At 49.9% G+C, this 23,555-nt stretch overlaps 1 protein-coding gene and 2 long non-coding RNA genes across 4 annotated transcripts; all 3 read left to right on the top strand.

The window, feature by feature from the left end:
• Positions 1-1,635: 1,635 nt before the first annotated feature.
• NKX6-1 (NK6 homeobox 1) lies at positions 1,636-9,363 on the top strand. The gene is made up of 3 exons (XM_077882758.1): positions 1,636-3,541; positions 5,323-5,495; positions 7,785-9,363. Exons 1-3 carry the CDS (start codon positions 2,869-2,871, stop codon positions 8,037-8,039), a joined length of 1,101 nt encoding a protein of 366 aa, XP_077738884.1. The 5' UTR covers positions 1,636-2,868; the 3' UTR covers positions 8,040-9,363.
• Positions 9,364-14,353: 4,990 nt separating this feature from the next.
• On the top strand, positions 14,354-19,132 carry LOC144304255 (uncharacterized). Its single transcript, XR_013371184.1, has 4 exons — positions 14,354-14,485; positions 14,845-15,164; positions 17,041-17,089; positions 17,526-19,132. It is a non-coding gene; the product is annotated as an uncharacterized LOC144304255 (long non-coding RNA).
• A 1,314-nt stretch (positions 19,133-20,446) lies between these two features.
• On the top strand, positions 20,447-23,224 carry LOC144304049 (uncharacterized). 2 transcript variants are annotated; one of them, XR_013371037.1, is made up of 5 exons: positions 20,447-20,665; positions 21,046-21,107; positions 21,210-21,379; positions 21,994-22,199; positions 22,502-23,224. It is a non-coding gene; the product is annotated as an uncharacterized LOC144304049 (long non-coding RNA). The 2 variants fall into 2 exon arrangements; XR_013371036.1 differs by lacking the exon at positions 21,046-21,107 and having other exon boundaries at positions 20,449-20,665; positions 21,149-21,379; positions 22,502-23,222.
• The last annotated feature ends 331 nt before the right edge of the window (positions 23,225-23,555 follow it).

Here is a 23,555-nt window from a genome sequence, read left to right as displayed (position 1 = left end):
CTCAGCATAATTCAGGTGGAGGAAGGAATTCACCTTGTTTCAGGCCAGGGTCTAAGGTCTGAGAAGTGATCGATTTAGCCCAGGCTCGAAGTTAAGGGCGGAGGGTGGAGAGGGAAAGGGGGGACCAAATAAAAGCAAAATTCCTTTTATCTCAGAAATGAATACTAAAAAATGGCAAAGGATAAACAAAAACATTTAAAAAATAACTCAAGTTCAAGCTGCCACCTTGAAAAGACCAAAGCTTTAGAAAGGAGGGCTATCAGAGCAGCATGAGCCCTCCTGGCTTTTGGTGCTTGGACCCACATGAGTGCTTTAGCACTCAGCCAAACTCCATCCCTGGGTGGTACCGCTCAGATTTTACTCTTGAGCTATTAATTTCTATTTGCTGAGAATTAAGTTTGGACTTAATGATCTCGCCCAAATTGCTCTAGTGACTACCTCTCACTGGTATGTTACTTCAATATCCTGAACTCTCAAAATTGTGCCAAGGTCTTCCTCCTCACTTGCAGGGCTCAGCCCTGCCAGCGATTTCAAGATCTTTTTGCAAGGGACCAGGGATGGAAGATACAAAAAGAATAAAGGAAATCACTCTCCAGATCTTAGACCTCCCATCACCACAGCCCAGAAGCCCGGACATCTCCATCTCTCCAAACAACCCTGGAGTTGAAGGCAAGGGGACAGAGTTTCCGAGGCAGTTTTCAAAAACGTACAGTCCCCTGGGGGAGCCGGGTACCCAGATACTTCTGTACACAGACGCCAATTTTGGTGATTCTGCTCCCGCGTAAACTCAGAACAAATAACAACAATAATCAGAGGAATGAAAAGCCAAAAAAATAATAATAATAATAAGAAAAAAAAGTTCATTCCGCTCAGGTCTAAACATCACACGAAAAACAAATATTCCCATTAAGCTGATTCCGTTGTCTGTGTATTGAGTAATCCTATAAATGGCAACATTGCGGAGGAACCTAGGAATGAAAAGAAAAGTAACGAAGAAAGAACAGAGAGGGAAAGAGGGAGGTGGCAAAAATGGAAGAGGACGATCCTTCGGCCTACTAAGGGATTAAGGACATCTATAGGCTTAAGGAGCAACAAATTAATTTACACAATTCTGGGAGAGCCCAGATGGCCTTTAATTAATCCCTTCAAAAGAAGGAGCTAGGCCAGGGCTGCGCCGGCTGCCCGCTCCATTAGCTCCATTTTACAAGGGACCAGACTGTTCGAGGTGAGGCGTCGCGAGCTCGCAGGGGCAAGGGGGGTGGGTAGGGGGAGGCGAGCAGGCGAGGGGGGAGGCGAGGGAAGAATATGAACTGCTTTTCCATAAAAGGGCTGGGTTTTCATTATTCTTCTCTTTAAAAAGTAATACCCTCTCCGTCTCCGCTCCCCCCTCCACTTTTCCATTTTATTTAACACAATTAATTGAGGCGTCCGCTGGCCCCAAGGCGGAGCCGCACCGCTCGCCAGGCCCCGCCCCCCGGTCCCACCCACGGGAGGGACGGAGGAGGGAGGGGGCGGGAGCCCCGCGGGCGCGGCCCTACGGCTCGCCCTCCCCAGCCAATGAGCGGGCGCGGCGCTCCGGGGAGGGCGCGCCCCGGAGGCGCCGCGAGGCCCCAGGCCGCGCGCAATTGGAGACGGTGGTTACGCCCCCAGCCTGCACCCGCTCCTGGGCTCCGCCCGCCGGCCGCCTCCGGTGACGTCCCTCAAAGTTCTCATTTTGGACCCCCACCTCCCCCTCCTTTTCGTCCCCCAGCTAAAGAGGGGTAGGGAGTGATGCAAATGTTTTATTACCTTTGAGAGCTTCATCTGAACTGTCAGGCCCGGAGGGAGAGAGGAGAGCGGAGAGGAGAGAGGGAGGGAGTGGAAGAGCCGGAGAGGGTCAGCTTGGCCAGAGGACAGGGCTTAGAAGAACGAAGACTGTAAAGCTGCGAAGAAAATGCGAGAGAGGAGAGGCAAAGGCGGAGAGTGAGAAGAAGAGAGGGTGCTGGGGGGGGGGGGGCGGGGGTCTCCAGGCCCGTCTACGGAGGTGGACCGACGAACGGAGCCTTCAGACTTTTCACACTTGGTCTTTGTTTTTCTGCGGGCTTCTTTTTTTGCCCCCTCCCTCTTTTTCTTTTTCAATATTGCAACTCCGGTGCCCCGTGGCCCAGAGGGGAAAGCGGGTAGGCGCGCCGAGTCCCGTGGGCGCGGGGATTGGTGGCACTGCCCTTCCTGGCGCACCCGCCCCGGGCCGAGCCGGCGGAGGAAGGCCGCCCGGAGGCGAGATCCTCCCGCGGGCTGGATGCGCTCTCTCCTCGCGAGCGGGGAGCGCCGAGTGCGAATCAGCCTCGCGGAGAAAGAACAGAGCGGCCGAGTGAGATTGGAGGAGCGCGTCCAGCGGAACCGGGAGCCCTCCGAGCCTCCCCAAAGACAGCGAGCCAGTCCCCACGCTCCAGCATCCAAGTGGAGACCCAGTGACTCTTAACTTTGTTGCAAACTCTGGGGCCGGCCTGGGTCTTGCTTTGCTTATTTCTCGGGGAGGGCGGAGAGAAGATGAGAAGTAGCGCGCACTGAGAGGCGAGGAAGAGGGAGGAAGAGAGAAGAAAACTGAGATCGAGTCCACGACTAGGAGCGAAAGGACAGCCAAAGCCGCCCGGACGCGCGCGGATCCGCGAGCCACCGCCTCTCCAGCGGCGCCTTTGGACATTTCTGCTGCGCAGCTTCGAGAGCACCTCTCGGCCGCCGCGTTCTCGGCCCAGTGGGCAGGTCGCCTCCGGGAGCGCGGAGCGGCGGCTCGCTCGCGCCCTCGGCACTCCCCGCTCTCCCGAGCCCCGCCGGGGCACCGGCCGGCGCCCCCCCTTGAGTGGCTGCGGGCTCCGGCCGGGCCGTGGGATGTTAGCGGTGGGGGCGATGGAGGGCACCCGGCAGAGCGCATTCCTGCTCAGCAGCCCGCCCCTGGCCGCCCTGCACAGCATGGCCGAAATGAAGACCCCGCTGTACCCCGCGGCGTACCCCCCGTTGCCCGCCGGCCCCCCCTCCTCCTCGTCCTCCTCGTCCTCTTCGTCGTCGCCCTCCCCGCCTTTGGGCGCCCACAACCCAGGCAGCCTGAAGCCCCCGCCCGCGGGGGGGCTCTCGTCCCTGGGCAGCCCCCCACAGCAGCTCTCAGCCGCCACCCCCCATGGCATCAACGACATCCTGAGCCGGCCCTCCATGCCCGTGGCCTCAGGGGCCGCCCTGCCCTCCGCCTCGCCCTCCGGTTCCTCCTCCTCCTCCTCCTCCTCGTCCACCTCCGCTTCCTCCGCTTCCGCAGCCGCCGCGGCGGCGGCGGCCGCTGCAGCCGCCGCCTCCTCCCCAGCGGGGCTGCTCGCGGGCCTGCCCCGCTTCAGCAGCCTGAGTCCGCCGCCGCCGCCGCCCGGGCTCTACTTCAGCCCCAGCGCAGCGGCCGTGGCCGCCGTAGGTCGGTACCCCAAACCGCTGGCTGAACTGCCCGGCCGGACGCCCATCTTCTGGCCAGGAGTTATGCAGAGCCCGCCCTGGAGGGACGCCCGCCTGGCCTGCACCCCTCGTGAGTATGGTCGCCCCGAGTCCAGTTGTGCGTGTCCTGCTCACGCTTGGGCCATGGCCCCTGCTGTGCACGGGGATCCGTGCACCCTCTTGGCTCCCCAGTAGTTTGGCAGCGCCAGAATCGCACGATACTGTAGGCTCTGCCAGCGTTTTCGTGGAGGGACTCTGGCTTCCCTGAGCCTGCGTCCAAGCGCCCCCCTCTCTCCAAGTCTTGGGCACGCCTCGAGGAGCGGGTGTGCAGGAAAACATTTCGCGTTGAAAACAACGCGGTGCCGGGCGTGGGTCTCATGCGAGGCCCCGGCTGCTCTGGAGCAGCCTGACGGCAACCTCAGGCCCTGCCCGGGTTAAGGATGTGGGAAGGGCAGGTGAGGCCGCTGCGCCCCCGCCTCCACCTCTTCTTTCCCGGCTCCCGCGCGTAGTCGGCTGGGGCTGCACCCCACCTACGCCAGCCGAGCTGGCCTCTCTGCGGACCGGGGTGGGGGGCGGGGAACGACAGCTGCAAGCCCCCCACAGCCCCGAGCGAGCGCGTATATTTGCACGTACGTCTCGGCCCAGGGAGTCCCCACCTAACCTCTCCGCCTTCGAGGAGCTCCCCCACCCCCACCCCCACCCCCACCCCAGTACTTTCGGGCCCAGTGAGCCCCTAGACTCCAGGCCCCTCGGCAGGAGCTGGAGCGAGCTCAGTCACTCGGGCCACTCCCCTCCGCGGGGCTCTCGCTTTCCCACCTGCCTTGGCCCCGGGAGGGGAGGGGGGTGTGTGGGTGGCGAAGGGCCGGGACGTCTTGGGCCTGGGAATATTGAGAGGCATCGCGGCCTCCAACATCCTAACAAGAAAACGAACCAGAGGAAAAACGAGGTCGCGGCAGAAGGGCTGGGGAATGTGCACGTCCCACCACGACCTTGCTTGTAACCGAGTTGACCGGCGATCGTTCCAACCTTCTGGGTGGTTGGCCACCTCCGCAGAGGCTCCTAGCCTTCCAGGTGGAGTTCGAGACCCTGTCCGGGTCTTTTTCTTGCTCTGTTCTCTGCTCTTGACCGAGTCCCGCAAGTTTCCACTTGATGGAAAGAGAAAGAGTCACACCTCTTCCGTGTAACTAAGGGAGGTTGCGGGAGCCAAGGGGAGGCTCCCTCGGGAAGCCTGGGGACCGAGGGCGGCCCAGGCTGGTGAGGGTGTCGGGGAGACGCTATTGTATTAGTTCTGATGGCCCTACAGGGACCGCCAACAAAGGCGGAGGGACCCCCCTCCCCCTCGGCCGCAGCGGCTTTAGACTTGGGGGGCGATTTAGCTCTCTTGTGTGCAAAAAACAAGGCGTCCTTTGTTGTGCAGGCACAGGTTAGGAAAGCGTTCAAGGAGAAAAAAGAAAAGAAAAGAAAAAAGAAAAAAAGAAAAGGAAGGGAAAATTAGTCATCCTCGTGCAAAGTCTCCGAGGCCGAGCGAGCACTACTAGGCTGGGAGGCGAGAGGGGCCTTCTCCCCGCATTCCTCAATTTACGGGGGCCTGGCGATTCCGCCCCGGAAAACTTCAGCAATGCGCTGCCTCACTGTTTGACGTCTGGGTTCAACAGAAGGTTGTTTACTGCTGCTCCAAACACACCGGGCTTTTCAAAACAGGTGGGCGTAGAAAGGCCAAGGCGCGCGGTGGGACTGGAAGCGCCAGACCATTCTGCTGTCTGCGACGGTACAGGCTGTCCAGAAAACACTGTTTTTTGAATTCGTTTCTTTTCAGTAGCGCCGCTTGTAACGGACTGTCTCCCCACTTCCCTTGTTTATCTGTTCTCGCAGATCAAGGATCCATTTTGTTGGACAAAGACGGGAAGAGAAAACACACGAGACCCACGTTTTCGGGCCAGCAGATCTTCGCTCTGGAGAAGACTTTCGAACAAACGAAATACTTGGCGGGTCCCGAGAGGGCTCGCTTGGCCTATTCGCTGGGGATGACGGAGAGTCAGGTCAAGGTGAGCAGACCTTGCAAACCTCGAGGGATGGTCTCCCAATCCCCAGCACACGCGCGCGCGCGCGCGCGCACACACACACACACACTCACACACGTGCGCGCGCGCGCATCCCCCTCTAACAAACAGCCGCTCGGGGGTGCGGATCTGAGGAGCCAGGGGAGAAGATGAAATCAGCGAAAGGGGTGGGAGTGGGGGTTACAAAGGCCCTGGGGTCTTGAGGCGGGCAAACTGTTGATGAACAAAAGGAATCAAGCCCCCGCCTTTGAAATTAGGTTAATCTAGATAGCAGCCTGTGCTGGGGGAGCTCGCCATTATTGGAGAATAAAAGCATTACCGAAATATCAGCCCAGAGTAGAGATCAGGCCAGTTAGATAGCTTCTATTTATTCTATCTGTAAGGTTATTCAAGCTTTTGTTTGTCAAGTCAGGCTCCGTTAGTTATATAATTTCCTGATGTAGATCAGCCTTATAGGGGCTAGCTACTATGTTAACTTGCAGGTTAAAAAAAAAATCGGCAAGATCCAACCACTTACAGGGATGAATCTGCTTTTAGTTCAGCTGAGGATCATCACTTTGGAATAGCAATTTTCCAAGTGATTTGACAAGATTATTACCGTGTTATGAAAGAATCCTGTCTAAGTTTATAAACAGAAGTACCATATTTACTGTTTGTGACAACAATTTATAATTAAAATGTCACTTAGCTTATAATTGAGTTGTACAATATATTTTCTCAAATCAAATTTGAGAAGTCTTTCCCTGAAAAATAAAAAGATTGAACCAGCTAGGTAAATTAAAGTGGTTTCCTATATTTCCAGTATTCTCATTTGAGTTTCTTCTTCAGTTTATTATATTTGGGTGGTTTTTTTTGGGGGGGGGAGGAGGGAGGAGTGTAAGTCTGTTTTCATTAGTAATTTTGTTGCTCCTTAAATTAAGTAGGAATAACTGTTAGCCACGTCTGCTGGTTAGAGTGTATTTCCCCTGGGGGCAAGCATCATAAAATGCATTTCAGAAGTGATTTTGTATGTGACCATTAGAATACCATCACAGTAAAAAATTATTTTTGCAATGGTTGGTACAGAGCCTACCACAGTAATCTGGAAGTGTTCATTTGTCACCGTAAATATGTCTGTGTGGCTAGAAGTGAATTATTATAGCTGTATAAGGAAAATAAAAATCACTTTCTTAACAATTCTGATTCTCTAGATAAAATACATAACAGATGAGAAAATGGATGAGAAGCCTAAAAAAGAGGATAATATCTTTGGGAAATTGGTTGCTTATTGCTGATGCTTTAGGTTAAATTATGTGTATCACACACGGTGTCAAACACCGTGAATAGCTAAAATATTTGTTATATAAAATAAATGTCTTGGAGAAGAACAATATTAAAATAATATTTGAAAGGGTAGTCATGCTAACAGTGGGAAATAATTTAATTGGCAACATTTCACTTAAAAAACCTAGTGAAAATTTCAGCTTGATTTGGTTTTATGAAAAACATTAAGCCACAGAGAGAGACTCACACACAAACTACTGTGATGATTCTAGCTAACCTACCTATTCAATATTTTCAAGCATCTATGTTGATTATTATTAGCGATTTGAGGTTTGTGTTTTAGCAAATCCTTTTTTTTTTTTTTGACTTGATGTGGTACATTGCGAATGTAAATGGGGAGGAGAGTGTTTACCTACCGTGTTTGTGTGGGTTCAGACTTGAGATAGGGGAAACGGACCAACCTCCAAAATCGAAAAGGAGAACAGAGGTAATTGGGGTAAATGCTGTGCTTTCTCCCACAAGTCACACTAAAAAGCAAGAACGCTTCAAGTCGTTTGAAAGTATTCATCTAAGAAAGTAAACAACAAATAAAATCACAGGCATATTGTGAAGCAAACTTAGGAAGGCGAGAGCTCTTCTACTTCAGACTAGGAAGTAGGAAGGCGGACTCGTTTTTAGGGAAACTTCAGTTCCCGAGTGTTTTCTCTTCGGAGAGCGAGCTCGCTGACACCGTCCGGCCCCCTGTGTTACCATCGCTATGGCAACGGCAGTCGGTCCGTCGGTGCCGGATCCTGGGAGGAAGCCGGGGCGTTGGGCACGGACAGTGACGGCCCCGGCCGGGGAGGTCTCGGAGGGAGGGCGGGAGGGTGGCCGGGGGCGGCCTGGGGGCGCGACCTGGGGGCGCGGGAGAGGCGGCTGTGCCTGGATCCGCCCGCCTCAACCCCGGCCGCCCCGTCTCCGCTCCCCTCCCCTCCCCTCCCCTCCCCTCCCCATCCCTCTCTTGGTCCCCAGGTCTGGTTCCAGAACCGCCGGACCAAGTGGAGGAAGAAGCACGCGGCCGAGATGGCCACGGCCAAGAAGAAGCAGGATTCGGAGACCGAGCGGCTCAAGGGGGCCTCGGAGAACGAGGAGGAGGACGACGACTACAACAAGCCCCTGGACCCCAACTCGGACGACGAGAAGATCACGCAGCTGCTGAAGAAGCACAAGTCCGGCGGCGGCGGCGGCCTCCTGCTGCACGCGTCCGAGAACGAGAGCTCGTCCTGAGCGCCACCGCCCCGGCCCCGCGGGCGCACCGGCCTCCGCCCCGCCCGCAGGGGCCCTTTGCTATTTTCTGAGATGTACATGTCTATTTTTTTAACCTGGAAATTGAGGGGGGCGGGGGAGAGAGAGAGAGAGAGAGAGAGAGAGAGAGAGATGGATGGAGAGATGGAGAGATGGAGGGAGAGGGATGGAGATGGAGAGGGAGACTCGGGGGCTGATCACAAGGCAGAAAAGACCACGCACCGCGCTGCGTTCCAAGGCACCTGCCCCAGCAGCCGGCCGCCCCCCAGCCCCGCTCGGCGCCCCGGACCCGTCCCCCGCGGGAGCTGCGGCCCCGCACCGCGCCCTCCCCTCCCGCCCGTGCCCCCCGCGGCGGCCGGGGCGGGGGCGGGGGCGGGGGCGGGGAGGTGTTCCCGAAGGCTCCACGCCCACCGCAGGGACCTCGGAGCGGCGCGGGCGGGCGGCCGCCTCGGAGGGGAGCGGAGAGGGAGCCTCCTACCCCCGCACACTGCTGTGCCGACTAAAGCAACCTGTTGAAGGCTCTTTGTAAATAAATCGTGAGTCACACTGACTAGAAGTTACTTTATTGTGAATATTTAAAATGTAAAATGCTTTTTTTGAATTTGGTATAAAAAGATGGCCCTCCTCCTTCCTGCGCCCTGCCTCCTTTTAAGAGCTACTCAAACCACACGTTTCCCTCGTATTTTGATTCTTAATTTGAGAAGCGAGGCAAGAATGTTCTCCACCACCACCCTCCACCCCACCCCCTCGCTCCTCTCTCGGGTTTGGATTTGTTCAATCTCACTTTTCCCTTTGTCCCTTCTTGCTCGTCCCTGACCACCCCCCTGGCTCCGCGCCCCGCTCCCGCCTCCAGGACTTGAAGTAGAAGACGTGGAACCAGGGAAGGCCTCAGACCTGCCTCTCCGTTCCTCTCTGAAATTGCACAGTCGTTTGTTGCTATTTATTAGTGATTTAAAGAGAAGTATTGGGGAGGGAGGGGCTACAATAGCTTGTATTTAATTTAATTCCTTTCTGATAAGATTGCGTGTTAAAGTAGATGGTGGGAATTGTTACAACTGCTCCGGGTCAGAAACATAAAAATCCATTTAGTTGCTGTAATTGAATTTGAAGTGTTTTGTATCATAAGAATACTATAGACTATGTATATTGTTTTCTTTTTTAAGCTAATAATGGTGATATATTAGCATCTTTAACCTTTATTAATTTATATAAGGAATTCGGTTTGTAAAGAGAAGAGAACCCCCTTTGCAAGACCAGTTAAATGTAATGCACTTTCTGTTTCAAAGGATAAATCAAATTAAAAAAAAAAAAACAGTTTGAAGATGTCCGTTGCCTTGAATGGAAGGGTACAGATCATTTGATCTCGCCAGAGATCTCAAAAGTCAAGACCACAAAATTATTAATATTGGTTCCTTGGGTAAAATAGCTGCCGTTCATTCATTCATTCATTCATTCATTCAAGAGGGGGTCACAGCTCTCATTCTCTTGGATTAGGAAGATAAAAGAAATGTAGCTCCACTCATGGGGCTTCTTGAACAGACTTGTCTAACAGGCTGCTTCTGATGTCTGTGTTGTCTAATTTTTTCCTGATTGCTTTTTTTCCTTCTCAAAGAAGTCCCTGGAGGGTTTGAGGAAGGCCTCATTTCCATATATCCAAGATAGCTCCTTAGTGGAGCCGTGGCTCCATTAGCTGAGAGGAGGCAGAGGAGATTCCTGGCACTGCAGCACTGTTTGCAATGTTTGATGCTAACATTTAGCCACCCCCTGAAGCTTGTAAGAATGTAGAAGTTGGTGGAAAGACAGAACCTTGATTTTGCTAACCATTACAATAAAGAAGGATGAATTTAAAGAAAGCTTTTTCTAATGGATGCAAAAGTCTTTAGGGTTATGGAATCAAAGTCCCAGCTTCTGCAGCTAAATTTGCAGGGGGTGGGTGGCTGGGAAGGAATCCTACCTAGGGAGAGGGGCTCTATCACTATCTTGGGATCTTTTTGTTTTCAGACACTCAGTTATAGGCTTGGTGAAATATAGTTATCCCCTTAGTGTTTCAGGTTAATGAGCTTGTGTTCAAAGAGAGAAAAATCAATAGAATTCAGTGGATTCTTCAGGCTAGCCTTAGGTAAAGAAAGTGTGGGTCTGTTTTGTTCCCTTGGGGAAAAAAAACTGTGAAAACTGGGAATGAGATTGCCTGAAGGAAATTATTATAGAATATATTCCTGATGGCATGGTGTAATGGAAAGAAAGGATGCAAATCTGCCCTATTTCTTTTCTCTAGTTTCTCTGTGAAGTTCCCAATAAGTTTTAAACTTCTGAATTTCTGCATTCTTAGCAAGATTGGGGTGTGTCTCCTATAGAGAGGTAGCTATTTCAAAAGAGTTTTTGTTGTGCTGGGGTAATATAATTTGAGCCTTAGTTATAAATAATAAGAATTTCTTTCCTTCCTTCCTTCCTTACCTCCCTCCCTGCCTCCCTCCCTTCTTCTTTTCTTCCTTCTTTCTCTTCCTCCCTCCTTTTCTCGTTTCTTTCTTTTTTTTATGAAAGGATCTGGGGAGGGGGCACTGTGAAAGTCTGTTATAAACTTCACTTTATTATTTGCTGATGTGCAACAAATGAAAGTGTCTTACCTACTTCATTACTACTTTTTAACCTTTTCTACCTTGAAAAGCCAAGCGACTTTTTACTTATTCCTTCTTCCTAAGAAAACAAAAATTCACAAGATAATTAGAAATGCTATTCTTAGAATAATAACAACTATTATTAATATTGTTGGTAGTAGTAGTAATAGTAATATAGTAGAATCAACCATAGAAACTTGGAACCAAGACTGAAGCTTTCTCTCAAGAAGCAAATAGGGTTACAGTATTTATTCCAAGTTAGAAATGTGGAAAGACACTTCTTCCAATTTTTTTAGGAAGCATTCCTTCTGAGCTCTTCACCTTTACATTGAGAACACCTGTGAAGTGGAAGTTGGTGGGCTGGCCTGTGCCCTACGGGTGATTATACGGAGAGCAAACAGGGTCTTCATGCTTCTGCTAAAGTGCTCTGAGTTGTGTGGGCAGCAGCCAGAGCTGGGCTCATGGGCCATTCTGCACTGGCTTCGTTCCTTTTTTCCAGTTGACTGCAACAGTGACTTGACATTTCCAGTTAATTTACTTCCACCCAGGATTCCAGCTGGCCACCAGTTGCAACTGGCCCCAGAAAACTGGGAATGAGGGATAAGTGGGTGAGGGACACTTTACTTAGGTGTTCCTTTATACGGGTCAGTTTGATTTGGTTTTGTGTATGTGCAAGAATAATTTTTTTTTTTTAAAGAGTTAGCATGGTGGGGAAGCTAAGGAAACTGCTCAAGCAAGGCAGAGTAAGAATCATTTTCCATTTTGGCTTGAAACTTTTATGGCATTAACCAGCCATAAACATTTGATTAAGGCTGACACTCAGTTATTACAACTAAAGGGGTCATGACTTAAACACAAAGTGACAGCAAGTGACCTGATGGACTACTTTTATTTTTAAAATGTTCCCACTTCTATTGAGATATAATTGGCATATAACATCATATCCATTTAAGGTACAATATAATGATATATGTATATATTGTGAAATGATCACCATAATAACTCTAATTAACATCCATTATCTTGCATAGTTACACTTTTCTTCCTTTGTGATGAAAACTTTTAAGGTCTGTTTTCTTAACAACTTTCCAATATATGATATTGCTAACTATCACCATTACATGGCCAGATGTTTTCTACCTTTGACCACCATCACCCATTAACTCCCCAGCAGTCAACCTCTCCTTTTAAAAATGCTTGCAGGCAATGAAATGTCAACATGGAAATATGAGAAATGAGAAAAAAAAAGGGGGGGGGTGGTTTGTATGTGTAGTGAAAGGAAGGGTAAAACTGCTTTTTCATTTGTGTTTTAAAGTGTGTGTGTTTCTGTTCCTTTTTCTGAAAAGAGAGTCAGTGAGGTTGGGTGAGAGATATAGATGGAAGGGAAGGGCCCTATCTGGGTCTCTCAGATGTTCCAACAACATTTACAATTCTCAGCTTCTATAAAGTTATTTTCCTAGTCTCCAGAGTCCAAGCTCAGTTCTCCATTGCTGGCTAACTTTCTCTTCCATTCACATTCAGAGGATTCTGTAACTTAGAGCTCTATGCTTTCTTTCCCAGAAGCTGTGGTAGAGTGAGCAGCTTTCCAAGTTTGGGAAATCCACCTTTAATCCATTTTTTCTTTCACTCCTTGGGAGACAGTGGGAAGAGGGGGCACTGAAAACCACTCATTCTTCTCTGGAGAGATGTGCATTTTGTCACTGCTTACTGTGCAGGAAGTTCGGACTGGAGACCAGCTCTTCTTGGAAATAACGTACTAAGCAACAGAGTCTGAGGGTGCATTTGAAATCCCTTGGGGCCTAATGTCATGTACATGAGTATGTTATTAGATCCTCACTGTTTTGTCCTTTAAGCTGGTCATCGGTGGGGACACACACACACACACACACACACACACACACACACACCGGGAGGTGAAATTCCACTTGGGAACTCCTAGCACTGAATAGCTTAAAGAGACAGTGGCTCCTTTGTTAATCATTGACAATACAATCATGTAATAGCAACAGAGGTAAGCAATAGATTTCATCTATCAACTCTATTTTAACCTAAATTGGACAGCTTTCTCTGCGTTAAATTTCCTCGCTCTTACCACACATAGATACATGCACAAATGGTCTTCTCCCCTCTTCAGTAGGACTTTTAAAAAAGCCGATTCCTCAGTACACTTCCTTTTTTGACAGGAAAGTATTTTGTTCTGCAATATTTAGGCTACAAGCTTCACAGAGAAATACATTCTTCATAACATAGCCCTTTTGCAGATCTGCAGAAAACACATTCATACAACTCCTCTCCACTGTTAATGTAAAGTCTGACTAGGGAGCAGAGCAATGGTGTGAAGGGATGACAAAGGGATGGGGTATCTTCCTGAATTTGGGGCTTTAGCATTCCATAGATTGGCTTGGGGTTGCTCCACAAACTGGAAAGTTTATCTGAGAGCCTCAGTTCACTATCTACTCTTCCTCTTTCATCCACCAGATCATTCAGCCTAAAGATAAAATCTCTAGATACGCATCGCATCGTTTGTTTTCTGGCCCCGACAAAATGTGTTCATTGAATACCACACTTGAAGACTTTAAAAAGTAGAGCATGATGTCTCTGTGGTGTTTAATATCTATCGGAGTCTGGCTAGAATTCTGAAGCAGAAGCCTCATCCAGAGCTTCTATTTAGTATATTTTGAATACTAAGGGCTAGTTTGAATGAAGATACACATTCAACGATGGATCTCTTCCTCATTCTAGGGAGAGGAAGAGTTTTTTCTACAGAATTGAAAATGAGCATTATTGTCGTAGAGGAGCCCTACCACTTCACTGATGTTATTGCCTCCGTGTATTTTGGTAAAGGCAAAAGAAATGTCAAGATATAATTATTCCATATATTTGATTATTACAAGGGAGACAGATATATCAAATTGAGAAAGAAAACCAGCACACCTCTATAACGGTTTTATTTTTGGATATGCAAAAATTATGAAAAAAACACTATTAATCACCAGTAAATTGTTCGGGACCAGTTTGTATAGATCAGAGAAAGGCAAGGTTGCTGAAAATCTATTAACTTTACTACCAAATGGCCTAACCACCTTCAAATAAAGGCATCCAAATTTTCCTGCCTCCAATCTGAGCCTCCTCCATGGGTCCAAGGTTTGTAGTAATCCCTCTAGTCATCATGGGTAGCTGTGGTTCTTGTGCTTCAGGCTGTGGCTCAGCTCTTTTTTGCTGTTGTTGGGTTTTGTTTTTGTTTTTTTTTTCTTGTGGTTCAGCTCTTGAAAAGAATTTTGTAAACCTTTTCTCCCTGTCCCCCGCTCCCACTCTCACACTGGATTTTTCTTCTTTCCTCTTTGAGCTCCATACTTGGTTTGTAAGCATTTGCCTAATTTTCTCCCAAATCCAAATGGTTCCAAGTGAATGAGAGGGTCTGAGAAATGGTTTACCTTTGCCACAATCAGATCACATAGTGGTTGAGAGTAGGACTATGAAGCCAGATTATCTGATCTGAATTGCAGGTCTATCACTGACTGGTTGTGTGATCTTGGTCAAATGACTCTCTCTATGCCTCAGTTTTCTCATCTTTAAAATGGAGATAACTGTATGCAATCCATAGGATTATCAGGGGAATTAAATGGATTAACATGCAGAAGTTCTTAGAACAGTGCCCAGCGAATAGTAAGCTATGGAATTCTTAGCCATCATCACCACTACCAACACCAGGAACAGCCAGTTTCAGGTTGCTCCTAGCTTGGACCCTGCTGTCATGTGCAGAATAACTATTCAACTGAGGAAAGGTTATGAAAAGTGAAAGTGGGAAGAGAAGTAAGCAAGGGATATTTTCATTTTATGTGAAACTTTTTTTTTAATTTTTAAATTTTTGTTTATTTATGATAGTCACACAGAGAGAGAGAGAGAGAGAGAGGCAGAGACACAGGCAGAGGGAGAAGCAGGCTCCATGCACCGGGAGCACGACGTGGGATTCGATCCCGGGTCTCCAGGATCGCGCCCTGGGCCAAAGGCAGGCGCCAGCCAAACCGCTGTGCCACCCAGGGATCCCCCATTTTATGTGAAACTTAAAAGTTAACTACTGGTAGTGGTTTTCAAAGATTTCTAAAATTTCTTTGGTATTCCTTTCTTTTAAAAATGTATCCTAATCTCCTTCTTCTTGTGTCTATGTTTAGTGACTTAAATGAACAGAGTACAGCAGAAGTGATGGTGTGTGATTGGGTCATAAAAGGCATTATGGCTCTGGGGGAATTCAACTGCCATGTTGTGAGGACACTCAAGCATCCCTATGGGGAGGTCCATTTGGGAAAGAACTGAGGCCTCTGGCAACAATCAGTCCTAATCTGCAAGGAGTGTAAACAAACTCTGGAAGCTGATCCTCCAGTGCAGCCAAGCCTTCACATGACTGCAGACTTGGCCAACATCCAGACTGCAATGTTATGAGCCCCAAGGCAGAATCACCCATCTAAGCTCTCCAGGATTCCTTACCCACTGTGTGAGATACTCAGTGTTTATTGTTTTAAGCCATTACATTTGAGGATAAGTTGTTATGTAGCTTAGATAATTAATACAGTATCTAACAGAACTATTTCTGTTCTCTGAATAAAGAGTAGTGTAAGACAGACTCCTGAGAAAGACATCTTTCATGATTACTTAAAGTCATTTGAAAATGCTTCCAGAACGACCCCACATAGTATGAAAGAAGCCTTGGGTAACTTATCAGGGTAAAAAACTTGAGCCCTATTGCTCATTTCTATTTCTTGATGGTAAATTGACCCCCCCCCAAAGTTACTTAACTTAGACAAGCTTCCATTTCCTCATCTATAAAACCATCTGAATTACTACCTCACAAAGTTGCAAAAGCCAAAGGGCTTCATAAAGCATGAAGCAGCGCATAAACGTAGGAGGTGATGACTGTCCTATAATACAGATGTATATAGTTTGGTTAAACATGTCATACTATTGTTTCCCACAAAGGAATCTCAGACATAGAAAAAAGTCTGAATCTGGCTTTGCAGGGTGGTATTTTTTCTCTCCCCATGGAAAATGGCCCAGATACACTTCTACCTTTACTCAGACTGGTTGGATGCTGGAAAATCTGGGGTGGGGGAGTGGGGGGAGGTGGGAGGAGCTCAGGAAAAGAAAAAAAAGATGCAAAGGAGAGAAGGGACCCTGGATTTCAAGTTAGGACTGAGGGTTTGGAATTGTCCCCTTTACTTTTCCTTTGAGAACTAGGGACATGACTCTGTTTCCAAGACAGGATGGCAAGAAGGCAGGAGAGAGAGAGGGGGTGAGTGATGGATGCTGAAGCTGCTGTTGGTTACTTGGGATTAAGGAAGAGAGGCAACAAGCCCCTAGAACAACAAAGGAAACCTCCTCCACCACACCTGGCCCCAAAGTCAGGAGAGCTCTTGATTAAGAAGAAAGCTCCTAGAGACCTTGCTCCTTCCAGGGAGCTTGGACATTATTTGCCAACTGAAGTTGATGGGGAGAAGTTCCTCTTCCTACTTGACTCTTGGACACTCCTTCCAACAGAGCAGCAGAGCGAACTCAGTGCACCAGGGTAACAATAAAAACGGAAAATACACTTGAGGACGGGCTTCGTTGCCTCTGGTGTAAGAAGCCATCCTGTCTAGGTATTCTGTTAAAAGCAATTACAGAGAAAAGGAACTGCAAAGGCAAATATGAAATCAGCACACTGTCATTAACTTCCATGAAATAGAGACTAAGGCAGAAGTGGATGACTTCAAGGGACCTTGCTTTCAGCACCCTTAAGATGATGATGTCAGCCAGGGACCCATGCTCTACCTGGAGACCATGATGGCTTCCAAGTGGATAGTCTACCTGCTACCCTTCCTCCCTCCCTTCTATTTTCCTTCTCCTCTTTTCTTCTTCTCCTTCTTCCTCTTCCTCCTTCCCTTTCCCTTCTTCTCTCCCCCTCCTTCTGTACAGTATAGTGCTGTGCATTTCACCTAGGGGAAGAACGTGCCTCAGAAAGATCCGAAAGATCAGAGTGGGTTACAGTTTGGAAGAGGTGCAACTGTTCTACCTGTTGGAAGACTGAAACCCAGAATAGGAGGACTGCAAGGGACAGGACTATACAGTCCTTGCTTACTGTTGTGACCCCAGGACATTGTATGGTGCCTGACACGTAGAGGGTATTCAAAGAACATTTCTTGAGTGTCTGCACTCGCACATGAGCATACACTACACCCCCAAACGCTGAAGCTGCAGGGAACTTTGCTTTCTCTCACAAGGTTTTTTTGTTTTGTTCTATTTTTCCCTTGAAGTTTTTTTTTGTTTGTTTGTTTGTCTTTTTTTTTTTTTTTTTTAATGATAAACCTGTAATGTAACCTTTTCTCTTCTCCCAGCCTGGAGGCAGAGAAATGATCTCCAAACTATCAGGAGTCTCTTTTAGCTGTGAGTATATATATATAAACATCTGATAAATTGCTGTAAAAATAAGCACACACAGGTTAAGTAGCATGAGGGAGTTCAATGTGAAGATTTTCCTTGGGTAAAATGGAAGATCAAGTAAGGGTACTATAACACATTCATTTATCAGCTCACAACATAATAACTGTAAAATAAAATCTTCAGTACAATCATCATTTGTAGAAATGTATGCCTCACTTTCCAAGGCACATGGGTTAAAATGCTGCATGGAGGACTTATTGGCCATTTCAAGTACTCTTAGCAGTTGAGACTCATGTCTCGTTCACTGATCCCATCAGAGAGTCTGGAATACCAATCTTAGATTTCCAGCAATATTTTCCCTGAGACTAAAACTTAGAATGATATAAATTAATACAACCACCTCCTACATATTTTAACTAGGCTTTCTTCTCTCTCTAAGACTTGGAAGAATGTCTCCTGACCACTCCTCCCTCTGTGTCTGTCTGATGCCCATCTCAGTACCTGAAGAGTCTGGATGCACTGGGAGACCTTTGTTTGCATCTTTAGAGCCCCCTTTGTGGTGAACTGATCTTAGAGGCTGTGTGAGGGCTAAGAAACCCCCAGCAGAACTTGCTGCACTTAGGTGGTGGTGGGGCTGGAGTCAATTTCTCTTAACCTGTTGGCCAAGGCTACAATTACGGCTGTTTTCTTTAGCCCACTCCTTTTCCTTTCCTCCAGAACAGGGAATTTAGGAGCTCCTAGTTTTTTGTTTACTCTTCCCCATTAGCCTCTGTATGGAAAGCCAACTGCCAATAACCACTTCTGTTTCCAAGGGGAAGGTTTAAAAAAAATTTTTTTTCCCCTGAGGGCCATGAACAAATTTAGGGTCTAAGGAGGAGGAGAAATGAATAAGTCCAGACCTCGGGTCTTTTAAATAAGATGATAAAACAAGCAATAGCTGCCACTCCGCAGCTCTCTATCCCCACCCCCTCTCCAAAGGGGTTTGCATTCTTCCGCTTGTAATGACTTCATTGGTCGACTCCTTTTCTTCAGTACTTTTTTCCCCATAGCTGCATTATGGCAATAGCCCCCTCACTGGCCCCTAGAAGCCCAGGCAGCCTAGAAAAACCCTGTGGTATCTTAGGCTCCCTCCAAATCTGGGCGTCCTTTACCGGGGGAGTGGGAGCATGGTTCGCGGGTCTCAGTCCCACAGCTGAAGTCTGCGCTCTCTTACTTTACCTGATTCTGTTCTGCTGGGCGGAAGACTTGTTTCCCTTGCAAGGAGCTGTTTCCATGATCCCACCTTGCACCTCATACTGTCACAAATGAGGCTCTCTTTAAAGAGCTGGGTATGTTTGCGAGTAGAGAATGAGGAAACTTGGCTTCCCTAGGGTGAAAAGGGCCATATCTGCGCATAAAGGCTTCCTGCACTGGGACATCTGCAACATGCTCAGTGGTCCTATTTACTGGCTGGGGCTAAAGTAATCTCGCCCAATATCTGGCCTGGGCCTCCCACCACTTTCCATCCAGGTGAGGGGAAAAGGGAAGCCTGCAGGGCCTAATTGAGTGGACCTCTCAGGGGTCCTACTGGTTCAAAAAGGACCTAGAAAGAAAAGATGCTGAGGCTCCCTTTGAATCACAGGCAGAGGTGAGAAGGAGACAAATCCGAATTCGTCTTGATCAAATGGAAAGACAGATTTAAAAAAACACTATTTGCTTGTGTCATGCCATCTGCTATGAAAACGGCTCCCCGCCAGGGAGTCCTATACACATGCTCAAGGTGGGTCCTCTCCTGTCTTTCTAATTTGCACACTCTGGCTTCCTGAGTCCACGATTGGAAATGGAGAAGAGAGGGCAAGGGCGAGTCAGCAGCATGGGGTTTAATGGTGGTGCTCGCTATGTGGGTGATGCCAGGACATTGGCAGTTGGGCCCCGTGAATGAGTTTGCTTCTCTAGTTTGCTTGTGGACACCTTTAAGCCCGAAAGGTGGTGCCTCTGAGGACACTTGTCCAGGAAACACATGCCTACACGCAGAGGAACAGGTGCTGCTGGTCTGGATCCTTCCTGGAGATCCCCCTAGAGCCAGAAAGGGTGCCAGTGGCCGCTGCCTTCTGTCATCCGACTGTCCCTTACTTTATACACCTCTTTTCATATACTTCTCTGGGACACCTTCCCACGGTTTGGATTGAGCTAAAATCCAGCGGGTCTCACAGGAACTCATTTCCACACCAGATGCTCCCTACCACATTCATTCTTTGGGGGGACCGCAAGGCCAAGGCCCCGGAAATTCGAGAGACTTTGGAAGTGCCCGGCACCCTACTTCCCCTTCTGGTCCTGATTCGGCCTTTGGCAAATTCCTTGTTGAGCCCAGCTGGACGAAGTCCTTGTTTGATTCAGAACCCTGATCACATTTGGCCCCAGTTCGCCTGTAACTGGGGCAGGGTCCACCGCGGAGGCTGGGTGCACACTTGCGGGGGCCTGGGGTGCTCCTTGCCCTCACCGGGTGTGCGCGATCAGTCCCGGACCCTCCCCTAGACGGCCTCTCTCTGAAAAGAGAGGGCTTGAGCAGCTCCCTGGGGAGTCCCTGACCGTCCTCTGTACCATCCACCCTCGATTCTGCTGTCCCCAGGACTGACCCCGTTCCTGCCGAGGCACCTGACAGCGCAGCTTCACAGAGGAGCAAAGCCACGGTGTCCAGGGCCAGCTGAGCATTGGCAGCTCCCTCGTTCTTGGCCACCTCGGGTTTTTAGTCGGAGCTTGGAGGAGGAAGCTGAGCTTGGGAAGCCTGACCTCGGAAGCCCCCAGCCGGGCCCCCGACGCCCGGGCGCGCCCTCTGCAGGCTGGGCGGTTTGTCCCGGCGGGCGCTGCGGATCCGGACGAGGCTGGCCCCACGCGGCGGGGCCGAGCGGGCCCCCGACGGCCGCGCGCTCCGGGGTTGAGCCCCCAGCGCCGCGTGCAGCTTCCCTGCGCCCGACCTGGGGGATGCTCGGCTCCCTGGGGGCTCCGGGCTCACGGAGCTGCAGCGCTGGGCCGGCGGTTGCGGGTCTCGCAGCTCGTGCAAGTGTGGGCCCTCTTCCCGGAGCGCCCCAGCACCGAGGCTGGGCGCTCGCCTCCGCGGAGCAGTTTTCGGTCTTCTCTCTCCCTTCTGGGCTTTGCGATGAAACCATAAAGGCCACCACGCTAGGCTAGACCCCACCGTTCAAAACAAGCTATTAAACGGTATCTTTAGAGAAGTGTGTGCACATGTGTGTACATCTGTTCCCTCTCTCTCACACACACACCCCTGATTCTCCCCCCCCCCCATTGCTGCCTCTACCTCCCTCCCTCCCCTCCCAGCTCCCACCAGGTATGTTCTAGAACAGACACAGGTTGCCGGCGCCGTCCACCAGCTGTCCCGAACATCCGTTACAAATCTCTGCGAGGGACGAAAACATCTGTTCGGGCAGAGGCTGGAAGCCGAGGCGGCGGGTGCGGCGCCGCGGGGAGCACCCCACCGCGGCGCAGCGCCAGGGGAGAGGGTCCCTGCAGGTAGCAAAGGATTTTCCAGCCCGCAGGCACCGCAAGCCGAAGGGCACCGCGACGCTGCCCGAAATGCGCGAGGTGGGCGCGCTCTGCGGTGTCCCCCGCCCTGTGCTACCCACCTTGGCCCTTTGTTCTCACTCCACCACCCAGTAGGCTCCGGGTGGGTGGGTGGGTGGGTGGGGGGGCCTCTCCTCCTCCACTGTCCTCGCCAGCTGGAGGTGAAGGTTTGCACCTGCGCCCGTGTCCCGCGAGCTCGCCGGCCGGGGTGGGTGCAAGGGCGGGCGCGGAGCTGGGGCGCGGAGCTGGGGCGCGGAGCTGGGGCGCGGAGCTGGGGCGCTTCCCGGTGCGCGGCGGATACCCCGCGAGCGGCGCGTCGGAGCGGCCTCCTCTAAGACCAGGAGGAAAGGCGGGGCCGCCTCCAGTTACAACTAAGTTTTATCTTGTGTATATTGTCCTAGATAGTGCACGCGCGTGATGAAAAAGAAATTTAAACAGGACAAAAGGACGCACATGCAGGCAGGTATTTGAATATATCCTCCTGGGTGTCTTCTCTAAATCTAGAGTGTCTGAGCTCTGGGACCTCTGGGCTCAGAAAGACCCTCACGGGTGCATGTGGCCACAGACCCGGGAGGATCATTTCCTGGACCATCCGCGTGCACCGACAGTTCGTCCCTGGGCCGTTTCTCGCCGCCTCTGCCCAGCAGCAGTTGGCCTCGCGGTTCCCGGGAGAGCCGCCACTTTTCCTGCCACGTTCGTTGGAGTCGAGCGTGGGCAGCCTCTGTAACTTCCCAGGTGAGGGCTCCTGGTATCAAACGCTCATTACTGACTACCCTGACGGCTAATGTGGGACGAGGCATATGGGGAAGAGGAGGGCAGCTCCATTCTTCTTTTTTCATTTCCTCCGATTCCATTCACATTGAGCATTACGAATGGTTCATAAAATGCAGTTTGCGACTGTGATATGGGGACGGATTGGTCCCAATAAATGTCACAAGATATAAGACAAAAAAGTACCCTGCAACTGTCTGCGGGACTGTATTGCTCTCGGTTTTGGCTACGGATGCACTAAAATAACCTGTTAACACACACCAAAGTGCATCCCTATAATAACCTCCTCAATCATTTATTAAAAGTCGTGTCAAGCAGGCCGGTATAATTCATTTCTATGCAAATACATCAATGTCAGGCCATTAGTGTATTGCTCAGGTTTTTATTAAAGTGCATTCTTTTTAATTCAGCCCCGTAAAATACGAGCCCCATTGCTCAAGAATTATAGCAACTATTAGAGTAACATATGGGCAACATGCACTCAGAAAATAAAAACCAACAGATAAAGTGGCAGGGTCACATCGCAGGAGCAAACACTTAACAAAATGGCAGTGGAGGTAATAGATTTTTTCTCCCAGGGCTTTTGGCGAAAGGGTGTCATGGGCACCCGCGCCTCGGGAGAGGCAAAAGGCTCGATCTCCCTGGGTGCTGTGCGAACCCCGGAACCAGCCCCGGGTAGATCCCCTCAGAGTTGGGAGAGGGAAGGCTTCCAGAGCTCTGCTCCCTACCTGGCCTCCCTCTTTTGGCTCCAGGATCTCAACACTCACCCGAAAGAAATGCCAAGGTAGGGTTTGTGGCTCAAACCATTTCTCCCTCTCCAAATCGCTCTCTCCCCCTCTCGCTCTTTCCCTGCCCACCGCCCCCCCCCCAGGCCACTCTCCGTCTACACTGGCCGCAGGGGGAGCCCACCCCACCTGGAGTCGCTCCGGGACGCTCTGTCCCCCCGGCCGGGACACTGCGTGGGGGCAGACGAGGCCCGAGAAGGCCGGCGGGCTTGCTGGCACCTGTACCCTCGCGTGTGGAAGCCCGGGGAAGCACTCTGTGCACCTCCACCCCTGGCTACATCTTAAGAACGTTTCCTTTCAGCTTCCACTCTGCGGAAACCTAGGTGCCCCGTGCAGGCTCCACCCCGCACCCCCGCCGCGTGTTCCTGGGTAGAACGCTTTGCCGAAAATTTTGCTAAAGCAGGGAGAGCGCGGGGCGGATGCGGAGGGCGCAGGGCGCAGGGCGCAGGGCGCGGGCCGTGGTGGTGCCCGGCGGCCCCTGAGCCAACGCCCGGCGTGCGGTGGGGAAGGGGCAAGGTGGGCCCACACGGATCCGAAACAGCAGCTGACCAATCAATCCACTGGAGGAGCCAGCAGCATCGAATTCAGTTTTTTTTTTTTTAATTGCCATTGGGACCATCAATTTCCAGAGGCCTAAAAATAAACCTCAAATCCAAAACACAACACAGCCCTCACAGAAAAATAGAAAAGGGGGGGAAAAAAACTAAGAACAATCTCCCGGATTTAATGAGAGAGTCGCCCACATCCTCATCACCCCAGCATGGTAATTGAGCAGATCTATTAACTTGTTACACTAGATTTGTTTAAAGAGACTATTACACAGTCATTTAATCAATTTGTTACACTGGAGGTCCTGACTTATGAGACACTTGCCTTATGATTCCTTAATGACTGAATTAATTTGTTTTAATAAAACCAACATTGTGTACAAGTACATTTCTAGAAATGTAATTTTGGAGACAGAACAGTCCAATGCTTCATCTGATTAGGTCCTTTCTATGGTTTATCAAAGTCTGTAGTTTCTGACATAGCTGCTTGTATGGAGTATTTTTCTTTTTTATAGCGCCATTAATTTAATATGGATCATTAGTTCTTTATACACATGCATGTTCTGACAAATGTACCCAATGAATAATGCAGCTAATGTGCTTAGGCCCAAATGCATCACATCATAAACAGAGACCTCTGCAAAATAACAACAGTGAAATAAAACACCCCCTCTGGTCTCCGTGGTCATCATTAGAGTAACATTTTGAGTTACATTTAAGTCTTGTTTTGCAGAGCAAGACATGTTTGGCCCCAAGATTCTATCAACATAGCCAACTGGGTCTAACTATGTAGTGAACACAAATAGA

Source organism: Canis aureus, chromosome 33 (assembly GCF_053574225.1).
Source record: "Canis aureus isolate CA01 chromosome 33, VMU_Caureus_v.1.0, whole genome shotgun sequence".
NCBI classification, from domain to species: Eukaryota; Metazoa; Chordata; class Mammalia; order Carnivora; family Canidae; genus Canis; species Canis aureus.
This window is presented reverse-complemented; position numbering and strand designations above follow the sequence as displayed.

Bases quoted from the DNA above. Each gene is read 5' to 3' on its own strand.
- NKX6-1 (XM_077882758.1), top strand. From the start codon at position 2,869: ATGTTAGCGGTGGGGGCGATGGAGGGCACCCGGCAGAGCGCATTCCTG. The intron at 3,542-5,322 runs GTGAGTATGGTC...CTGTTCTCGCAG, and splicing joins CCGCCTGGCCTGCACCCCTC to ATCAAGGATCCATTTTGTTG. The intron at 5,496-7,784 runs GTGAGCAGACCT...CTTGGTCCCCAG, and splicing joins TGACGGAGAGTCAGGTCAAG to GTCTGGTTCCAGAACCGCCG.